This window comes from Pholcus phalangioides, unplaced genomic scaffold (assembly GCF_987345545.1).
Source record: "Pholcus phalangioides strain wild (caught in Gottingen) unplaced genomic scaffold, Ppha-v1.0 ptg000042l_1, whole genome shotgun sequence".
NCBI classification, from domain to species: domain Eukaryota; kingdom Metazoa; phylum Arthropoda; class Arachnida; order Araneae; family Pholcidae; genus Pholcus; species Pholcus phalangioides.
In genome coordinates this window covers 28,584,936-28,596,206 of record NW_028301628.1, presented here as the reverse complement: position 1 = coordinate 28,596,206, position 11,271 = coordinate 28,584,936, and the positions used below count along the sequence as shown (strand labels likewise).

At 32.8% G+C, this 11,271-nt stretch overlaps 1 protein-coding gene across 7 annotated transcripts in view; it reads right to left on the bottom strand.

Annotated features, from left to right (window-relative positions):
• The window catches only part of shot (dystonin-like protein short stop), a 278,055-nt gene that overhangs the window by 61,869 nt on the left and 204,915 nt on the right, over nt 1-11,271 (bottom strand). For all 7 annotated transcript variants that reach the window (XM_089255090.1, XM_089255094.1, XM_089255092.1 and 4 more), the window contains 11 exons: nt 9,831-9,893; nt 7,854-7,945; nt 7,611-7,725; nt 7,279-7,456; nt 6,984-7,141; nt 6,726-6,886; nt 5,480-5,618; nt 4,989-5,179; nt 4,571-4,733; nt 3,197-3,280; nt 92-307 (listed from right to left, as the gene is read on the bottom strand). In XM_089255090.1, the coding sequence (XP_089111216.1) occupies nt 92-307; nt 3,197-3,280; nt 4,571-4,733; nt 4,989-5,179; nt 5,480-5,618; nt 6,726-6,886; nt 6,984-7,141; nt 7,279-7,456; nt 7,611-7,725; nt 7,854-7,945; nt 9,831-9,893 (1,560 nt within the window). The remainder of the gene's footprint in view (nt 1-91; nt 308-3,196; nt 3,281-4,570; nt 4,734-4,988; nt 5,180-5,479; nt 5,619-6,725; nt 6,887-6,983; nt 7,142-7,278; nt 7,457-7,610; nt 7,726-7,853; nt 7,946-9,830; nt 9,894-11,271) is intronic.

The window sequence follows — 11,271 nt, the reverse complement described above, 5'->3', positions numbered from 1 at the left end:
TAGTTGTAGAGTACTACAAAAGAATATTTAGAAACTAAATGGTGAATAAAATGCAAGGAAAATTACATTTCACAAAATTATAGCTCATTACCTTCTGACCTTCCTGATTTGATAGCAAACTTTTCAACTCATTCAATCGTTGCAACAGATTGTTAGCCAAGTCAGAGTAATCTTGATTCAAAGTATCCAGCTCTTGACTGACGATCTCTGCGCCGGCATTCACTTTAGCTTTTTTACGTTCTTGTTCCTCAGGAATCTGCAGATCTTCCAGACTTTCCTGGTATTGCTTCAGCTGGAGATCGTAGATCTACATGGGGGGACATAAAGTAGCTAACACTTTTTTTCTCTGTCAGTTTTCCCAGATCTCCAAAGGAAGTATTGAATCTCAGAGAAGGTATGGGAAATAAGAGTTCAGAAATACTTATAAGAAAAGTAAGAAGAAATAGGTTAGAGATTAGAAACCACACTCAGAACAAAGGTGAAAGTAAAGGACTCCATTCCTATGATTTAGATTAATTTCATTAATTCATGTTATCATGTCATTTTATGGTTTTTTTTTTTAAATTTTTTTACAGGATATGCAGTGCGTAGATTGGTCAAAAATGATTAGCCTCTTTAATTACTTCATTTTACAACAGTTTTTTGTAAAAAAAAGTAGTGGACATTGATATTAATACACTCCTTGTGTAATTGTTCTCCTATTATAAATAGCAATTCCAAGGCTTAGGAAATCTGTAGTTTATCATGTGATGAAATATTTCTTTGAAGAAAAAATTTCATACAAATGAAAAGGAAATACTGGGAATTTATGGGGATTGCATCAGGTGACCATTTGACCCATTCTTGCAGGACTTTCCTGCGTCCTGGTTTTTTAAGGCAACAATTATTGATTTTCCATACTTGAAATCATAATTTGCCATACTTTTCCTGAGAAAACGTGGTCAGCTTGGGTTTGCAAGGACTGAAAGAGAATTTTTTTTAGGGATTTTTCATTCAAACAAAGTACAATTTGAGGATTTTCCTATAAAGATACGAAAAACAGAAGAGAAAAATCTGGTTTTGGACCGGAAGATTTTAATAAGGCTGAAGAATCAGGAGGTTTCTGAGGAAATCAAAAACATTGGCACCTTTGGGACATAAAAACAAAACTGCTTTTTTGTTTAGTTTCTGCTAGACTTTTTGCTTGAAATGCAAATTCTGACAAAAATATGAAAAAAAAAATTGAACTAGTTTCTCTCTCTGGCACTTTTTTCTTCTCAGCATACCCTCATCCATGCTAATAAAAAAAAAAGCCATACAAAAATGAAGGTTCCATTTTTGGTGGCTATTCACTCTCAGAAAATTTAAATTCCATCTCAGTATTTAGACTCTAATACAATGGAACGTAATTAACATCAGGTGTCCATTTACTAATGAAATGGATAGTTTATTTTTTCAGCTGCATAGCTAAACATTAACTTCATGCACAGAGATACAGAGAGAAATAGGATGCATTTCCCCCAAGCGTCAAAGGTGAAGTCGTCTGATCCAATGTATATGTGTATATATGAATTGACATCATTATCGTGCCCCCCCCCCCCAAGACTTTTAAGTATATCTTTGCCTATGATTAACTTGACTTCCCTTGTGATAGCAAGAATATGTTCCAATACTGGACGTGAATTCTTGAGTAAAGATATTCTGACCATTTCTAAAGTTAACATCGTTATTGTTGTCTAACAAATATTCATTAGGTCATCGTAAAAAAAATAAAAAATAAATAAATATAAGCTTTAAATTGGTACACATGCATTTTAAAAGAAAAAGTATGTGTTTCTTGCTTGCAATAAAGTGAGATTGACAATGTAAATTGACAAAATTTTTGAAAATATTGGGGAGTGGAGGCTTTAACTCAACTTTTCAATAGATACCTTCTGAATATTATCAATATTTTGGCAAATAGTATGTCTAACTATTGCACTGGATATAGGATCTAAAAAAGTATGGATATATAGTTTTAAAAATAACTACTTTAGCAAGTCATTAATTTTTTCTATTTCTCAGGTAAAATTCCATGTTTTGGAACTAGTATCTCTAATCTGATGCTTGCAAGCTCTACTACTACTACTACACTCCACACGCAGCTCATAAAATTCCTCTGCAGAACTTCTGATTGGTACTTGTCCGGATGTGCATGTATATGCATTCTGTACCTAACGTTAAGGTTGATTCCAAAGAATGATCGGCTGTGTTCAAGAGAAGTGCTGTTATTTATATTCTGAAGTAAACAAATCTGCAGGTAATATTCGCATGTTGTGTTTGGTGTAAATTTTTTTAAATGTTGCAGACCTGATTGGTCTATGTGGAGATACTTTTTTGCTTATAAGAACTGCAGTAATCAAGAATGCTTAATTTAAAGCTTGCGGGGAATTGATAGATAATTAAATTCGTCCTAGATGCTGTATTCAAGAATTGGCATAATGTTGATGCGAATTTGAGCATTTGAAAAAGATGGTCTATGGGTGATTATGGTTCGAGAAAGATATGACCCCATGCTTGAGAATGGTAAAACTTATTTTTATAGGAACAATAAAACTTATTTTCGTGTTGTGCCATTACATTATATTTATGGCTATGCTACACTCTTAGAAAAATTCAGTCAGAGGAGTCATACAAGCAATGTTCTGAAGATGTGTGGCTTCTGTCATAAAGCAAAGGAAAGGATAGGTTAGAGAAAGGATAGTTTGAAAGTAGTTTTATACTAGAAGACATGTAATGCAACTATTTCTACATTCATACTAGTAAATAGTTGTTATAGACAGTATTGTATCAAGAAATCTTTTCATTAAATTAATCTTTCACAATGAACGAGATGCTTAATTTTTGTTTAAAATTCACATACGGTCTGGAATGAAACTACAAAGCTACATAACAGCACTTTCTTCGGGTGTAATGTACAGCAGAAAACGAATGTACATAATTCTTGACAATTTTGATGGAAGGGGTAAAACTTTATAAAAAGTTCATTACCACTTGTTACAGTTATTGTTCAGTCATTTAGTGGTAAGTGAATTATTAAATTAAGTTGCTTTGCCAGCAAATGTATTTTAAGCATTAGACTATTCATTAATCACTAGTGCATATTAAAATTTAGGATAACAGCATTAAAGTAAGGTTAAATGGCATTAATTACTGAACGCGAGCAATTCAAAGTTACCTTTGCCTCCCTGACGTATCGTCCTCCATCGACATTGACTTCTTCAATTACTGCTTTTCTTTGGCCAACAGACGAGTACAAATTCTGTAATCATACATATTTTATGAAATTAAGACCTTGGTGTTTTTGCATACAAATGCCGAAGAGAGAGAATCCATTTATTAATAACCAAAACATTTTTTAATGGAAAAAATGTTTAATTATGGTCAGAGAATTTGTCTATTAAAAAGTTCTCAGATAAATCAGCTTGGTTCATTTCCCTGACTAGTACTCTTAAAGGCGCCCGAGTGGAGTAGTGGTAAAAATGCTCGCCTTCCGCTATGAAGGTTACCATCAAGGTCCATGGGTTCGAATCCGGGCATAGAACACCAGAAGCAAGTTCTTTACCTACCGATCCTGGGGCGACCACCAATAGATGGAGCTTTCATTTCCCTCCCAACTCCACTGGTTGGAAATTGCCGTATGGCGATATATGACCGGAGTTGGTGTGCGGTGAAGTAGTACTCTTAAAGAAAGATATATAATTAAAAGTATATTAATCTTTCTCCAAATGTTTTTCTTTTGGTACAAATACAAGGCCATAATAGGCCCAACGAGGAGGCTGAAAAAAGATGCTCATGACAAATATGGATGTCATATTTGTACAGCAATCCAATTACAAATGCAATCTTAAAAAGTACATATAAATGATAAAATATAATACAATACCCATAAGAAATATTTATGGTTGTCTTATCTAAGAATGGATAGCTTCTCTTTTTCCCATTCACAGAATTTTCTCTTGACATTCCATGTTGCTAGGAACCCCCATATTACTATACAGTGATACCCTGGATAACGAATGCCTTGGACTGCAAATTTTTTGGGTAATGAAGAAAATTTTGAGGTATTTCTACCTCAACCAACAAATACAGATTGGGGCTAATGACGTTTTTGTTGATAAAGATGCATTAGACAGACAACATAGCAATGTTATGAGCTGAATTTTGGTGCTAATTGTCATCAGAATGATTATCCCACATGCGAGTCCAATCAATTCATTCCCATCTCAAAATCTTTTCCTAAATATAACGGTACTTTTCTTTGAGAAAATTTAATGATTTCATGTAAAATGAAAGATTAAGCGAACAAAAATGCATTTTAAAAAAAGGAGCCTAGGCGCGAATTATTCTGCACTATAAATTCACAATAGTAGGACAGTGAAAAATCCCATTGGAAGCCACAAAAGGAAAAAGTATGCATCAATTTAACTGAATACAGTAAACATAATCAATTTAATTTCCCTTGCAGCTGGAAAGAAAACAAAAATACACAGGAGTAGTAATAAATTTCAAGGAAAAATTATCAAGATTTATCACATAAACACATGCTAACCATTGTTGACTCGACCTCTCTGTGCATTTCTTGAGAATCCATGCGACTGATAGCTCTCATGCTCTCTACTTGGACTTTGGTTTGGGTAACCCAAGATCTCTGTTCTTCAATTTTACCGTCATAACTCTTTAGAAGGCCAGTAGATGTTTCCACAGCTCTCAACCTAACATGAATACAATCATTAAATCTATATTTAACAATATAACTGTACATAGTATTTGGCATGACATGATATCTCCATAGCATATCCTACAAGGCTTTATATGCTCAGCCACTAATAGAATACACAATAAAAAATATGCATACAAAATTTGCTCCACATAGCCTACAACTTATCACCAAATGTGGCACATGGCCTACTTGGAATGACAAGCAAAAATATTTTTCTAAGAACAACTTGATAATGCAAATGATTAACCTCTCTTGAATCTGCACAGCAGCTTGATCCCACCTTCTTCTAACCTTACGTGAATCTTCTTCCAATTTGCTAACATCCGTATGAACGACTTGATGAGGCCTACTGAGTTCAACTAAATGGCGCACAGTAGCTACATCTTCAGTCATCCGATCAATCGTACCTTGTTGGAGTTGCATTTCTCTTTTCATTGACTGCAAATAATAACGAGTTCAGATTATGGTTTTCTCTATACAAAATTATCAGTAAAAAAATATGTTGGAGCATTATCCCATACACATTGGAAAAAACCTCGACTAAAAAAAAAAAGTGTCCTTCAAAAATGAAACATATTTTTGGGCATTATGAAATACTATGCAAGTTAACTTCTATAATATTTATTTTGATAATCAGAGAAATAAATTAAACTCTTAATTTAATGTCTCATAAGATAAGCCAAGTAGCATTTAAACCTGCAAACACAAATATGAATTCAGAAAACCATATTAACTAACCAGCAAGCTCTGTTCCACTTTTGCAAGAGATTCAATTTCAGATGGCATCTCTTCGTAAGCTATCAGTTTCAACTCCACATTGGAGACCACTTCAGTAGCTTCATCATAATGCATAATGGCTAATTCCACAGATTTTAACCTATAAGGATAAGAGCGAATTAATAAGACTTCAAATAAGATGTTTGATATATGATAAAAGCACAAGTGGTTTCAAATAATTTATTGACGGATCTGTTCTTTAAAAAAAACAGGTGCTGAGAATTGAGAAAAGTTTACATGTTGGGAAGAAAAAAAAAAAATCAACATTTTGAACAAGTTGCAAAAAAGTTGCCAAGTTTACAAAAAATTTTAAAATATGAACTTCATGTAAAACATTTATTATTATTTTCTATATAGAGACTATTTCCCTAAGCATATTTTGAATATAAAAATGGAGATGTAATGAGGTGTGGTATTTGATCTAAGCCTTTTCTTTTTGGGGATGTTGCAGTCATATGCAAAAATATTAAATCAAATTCAGATTGATTTTTATAACATTCCCTTTTTATTTTCTCTTTTTATAATTTCCCTTTTCTTTTCCCTTATGATCTTTGAGTTGAGATCTCAACCCAGAAATTCACAAAAAAGAAGTTCTTTATATTTTCTGGTCCAGACATGTGTCCCTGCCATGTCACATTAATAATAAAAAATTAAATAAATTGTATTCTTTAAAAGTGAAAGATGTTAGACAAATGGCATACGTGATTTGGCATACAAGAAAAATGGCATTTATGGCATAAGTGATGAAATTAAGATTTTGCTCTTTAAATTAAATAAAAATTTTAATGAAAATTTTTCTTACACATTCAGGAAAAAACATAAGTGCTTTCATGAGAGACAAAATGTATTTTTTTATAACTAAAACCAGTTTCCAGTTGAAAGGCTTGCATCAAGAATGAGTTAGCTGCATTTTTGGCACTTTTGTGTTAAGCCCACTTTCTTAATAAAAATTTCCTTTATTTGGTTATAGATGAAGATAACTCCAGCAGTCAGTTCCTCCGTTTCTCAATAGATAGAGCTAACACCATCATAGCCCCACTGGAGCAAGAAAGGGGCAAAAAAAAAAAAAAATTCAGCTAAGCCAATCAGCCAAGGAGGGGCAGACTCCTCCTTGGCTGAATGGAAGAAAATGAAACTAACCCCCCCCCCTTCTGGCTGTAAGCCCTTCAATTAGGCACACTGTTCATTGAAAAGGTTAATGACATACCTTTCAACATACAAGCTAGCCATAGACCATATGTTATTCCATGATTCTATAATAGAATCATGTCTTGACTGAAGAGCTGGAGTTTTCTTGGAGAGTTCCCTGAAAGCTTCTCGCACTTCACTGACTTTAGGTTCCAATTTCTGAAGTTCAGCTTCAAAGTCCTGAAAAAACAATTCACATTTAAAAATAAATTACTGATTACTTTATTGATCTACTGCCATTACGAAAAGGGGGGACAGCAAAATGGGTTATGTGTACTTTGTGTTCTTGCATTAACTCTTCCACCATATGCTTGCTCCGTGGAATAGCAGCTTGAGTTCTTTGCTTCAATGTTCTTTCCCTCTCTGTAAGACTGCTCTGAAGGGAAGATGCCAGATCATTGAATTTGCGAGCTTGAGTTTTGTTTATTTTGTCCACTGCAACAATATGAGAAAATACTTATTTTTAATATTGACACATCATAAGGTCACTCATGCTTTCAATGTATGCTTAGATTTATATAATAGCCAACAAGCAGTAGCTAAAATTATTTCACTATTGCAGATAGACTTACATTCATCTTCATCCAACATTCGCTGAAGGTCGGCAAACAGTTTGTTGCAGTATGCTATTTCATCCTGTAGCCTCTTAAGAGCTGGGTCATCACTCGATCCTTCATTCAGCAACTTCTGCGTATCTTCATTCAGAGCTTTTATAATGCTCTCTCTCTGGATGGGTTCAATGCTACGGAACTAAAAAACAAGAAAAACACTAATATATAAATCAGAACTTGTTACAATTTTTTTTTTTCAGATAACAGAGGCGAATGTATCTTCCATACTAATATGGCATTTTGAAACAATATACAAAATGTTGAGCGAAAAAGGAACATAAAAAAAATCTTACTTTGGTAATATCCCACGATTTGATGATTTTAATGGTGGCGAATATCATGTTTTGTCGCAATTTCCGCTGTTTTGAAGTCCACAAATTGACTATCAGCTCAAACTGTTTCTTAAGGCTGTAAAAAAATATTTAGAATTTCAAGAGAACATTTGAAATATTTATTCCACTAACATGGTGCTCTTAACAAGAGATATAAATGCCATACTAATATAAATGAAAAAATTGCTTTATTTGTAGAACTACCTTTCAGCTAATTCTAGAGCTTCTGGATTTGGAGGCGGGATCAAAAAGCATACTCCAGGAACCATACCTTCCATACCATTGGAATTAATGATCTAGAAAAATGAAAGGAGAAAAAAAAACATTTATAGCTTGCCACTCAAAAAAAAAAAACTTGAATATGATGACTTGTATTTTTTTCCTGTAGCTTGCTGTGTATTCAAATAAACGAATAAAAAGTTCATTTAATCTAAATTCATCATTATATGGACATATTGCCAAATGAAAAAGTTAAGTTTGAATATCATGAATCTGTCCTGGGCAGACTATTTGGAAGAACAAAAGCTTGAATTTTTGTTTCTGTGTTGTTTTACATAGTGAATTTTTTGTTATGCCGTGTACTTTTACAAGGGTGGGGGGATGTGGCATCTATAAAGAAATCTAATTCTATTAAAAGCAATAAAAATTGTTTGTATTAATGATCACCTTTCTACGCACCATGGTGTATTTGATAAATCTAGTAGTTATACAGGATCATTATACACCCTGGCAGACCATTTTGGCAAGTTTGATAAATTCAGGCTCAGGGCAAACCCAACTTTTTGGAATCGTTTATATATAGCATTCTTTACAGCAGAAGCATACACAGGGCTAGAGGATCCTGGAGGGCACCCCAAGACAATCAAAAACTTAAAATATTTGTTAATATTTTTGTAAAAACTAAAATATCAAAACATTAATTTTAACATCTGAATAGGCCCTGGGTATGTACATACATCATTTGCCCATGTGAGAACCTGACCTTGTTAATCACATTTACTGATGATTATGTATATTTCAAGTTAATATTGGTAAATATGATAAATAATCATCAATGAATTACACAAATTCACCAGAAATTCTAAATATATTTCAGTTTAGGGTGATCAATTTGATCAGTAACGTTTGCCGTACTTTCACATGTTCAAAAATATGAAGAAAACCAATATTAACAAGACTGAAGAGAAAAATCTATTTTTATATTTTTTTCGCACTTATTTTACTTTTTATTGCAAAACATGTATATTGCACCCATCATGTACAGGCAAAATTGATAGGTGGTTGAATCAACATGATATTTCTGTACGATTTGTTCTACATTCAAACATATCAACTTCATTTGAGAATTATCAATATTTGCTGATAAAAGTGTTAAATGTGCAGTGAAATTTATAAAACTTATCAAGACAATCGTGGTGATTATATATCTGTATGTTGGAGGTGAAGGATGTCATTTTACCCCAAAAAAGTGAATTTCACAGGAGAGCTGTTTTAACATATTTTTAATGTCTTTCAATGTCTTTTATGTATCTTTTAATGCCTTTTTTTCATTCTACATTTTATAAAGTTAGAACATCTTTTCTTTACTGAAATAAGACTTAGGGCTTATACCTAATGTATAGGGCAGAAAAAGTACTGTAAATTAATAGTGTTATCCCAATATTGACGAAAATAGACATAGTACCCTTTACCTCCCGCATACAGATATAATACTGGAGATTATACATAATTACCTGTTTATTATATTCACTGTAGCACAGGGGCAGATCTAGAGCTCACTGTTGGGAGAGGCGGTTTTACAAATTGTTGTGTGTAGGGTGACCATACATTCTGCATTTCTTCCTGTATTTCTCTCTGGACAGTTCCAATTTTTTTTTCTCCGTTTCGATTTTTTCAGTTTTTAGTCAAAGTTTTCTTGAATTTGTTATTGAATCAAAAATGTTGATACAGGTAATTTTCAATGGATTGATTGAATGCAATATTATCCTAGAGAAGTTATGAAAACTTCATGAATTACCACACTGAGGGCAATTTTGCATATTTTGCTCTTGGGAGTGATCACTCCTCCCCCCCATAAATCTGCACCTGCTGTAACATATCATTTAATACATCAGCAAGTATGGTACAAAAAGTATACGAGGTACACAAAAATCATCACAAAATTTTTTTTGTAATAATTACCCTCCATTTTGTTTTCTGAGTGTTATCATGTAACCAGCAATGCTCATCTTTCGCTACAGACATCTATTAAAAACAAAAAAATATAAATAATTTCATTGAATAAAATTTAAAACACATCATATTTAATTACACTGGACAACAATAGAATGTGTAATCTCAAATGACTTTGACCTGCTGAACACAAATATCACCATGAAATTGTTTCATTGGCTATGGTTTTTGAGATATCACCATGTTAACAGTTAGTGATTTATGAGGATTATTATATGTTGGAAAAGTGATAAGGACTGTAAAACAATGTTACCAGGGAAAATGGTCTACCTTGATGCTGGCCAACTACTGTTGGAAAAATAGTAAGAGATGCTCCTTATATCCAGTACAAGCATAATGCAGAACGAAGTAATATGTATCATGTCTGCTAATGAATTGTGCTATAATACATTTGTTTTTGTATGTATTTGTGTTGAATTTTTATGTTTACTAATGTTATGGCTTTGTATATTGGTGAAGTTTCTATCTTTTTTGTGTTGTAATTTCTGTATCCTCTTATTATGATCTATTTAGTGTGTACAGTGAAATGATACTTGGTATAATGATATAAACCCCCTCTACAATGATATTTTTTCAAATCTTATTCAGAATCAACTATAGTCTAATATTATATTCTATGCAAAACTCCTCTTGATACAATAATATCCTTTATACTACAGTAAATCCCTCTATAACAATTTCTTTTTTTTTAGATTTGTAGCAGCGAAAATAATACTTTGCTCAAAATATCCTTCACTATATTTTGAAACTCATCACATAATTTAGTTCCTCCCAGGACGTCAATAATAACAGCATTTGGTACCACCTGATCACCGTAAGTGTTGATGAAAATTTCAGTATCCTTACTTTCCATGCAATACACCAAAGTGTATTGGAATAAACCTCTTTACGAGAGGAGGAGGAGGGGGGGGGGGGGAAAAGATACATCTTATGGAATTTTGCTAATCAACTAAAATTTTTTGAGTGAATAAATACTCAAAAGTGAATTTTTTGGTGTTTCTAGCAACACCAATTTAGAAGAGATGCCAACAGCAGCATAAATTTGACAGTATGTAATAACGTTGCCTCTCAATATAACAATCTCTCTACACAATATTTTTTCTTGATCCACAGAATATCATTACATTGAGGTTTCACTGTACAATGTAAACTTCAATACTTCACAGTACAATGTTCACTTGTATTTCAATGCATTGTATTATGCCATCATACATATAAGGTGGAACTTGTATGAAAATGGAAAGTAAAGAGACTGAAATAATATTTTGTCTCAGATTTCCACTTTATAAGAGTACAAAATCAAAGCACTAATCACATTGAGCAGACTATATTTTGATTCCATTTTAAACAGGTTTCCGTCTCATACAGTGACTGTCTCAGACAGGTTTCA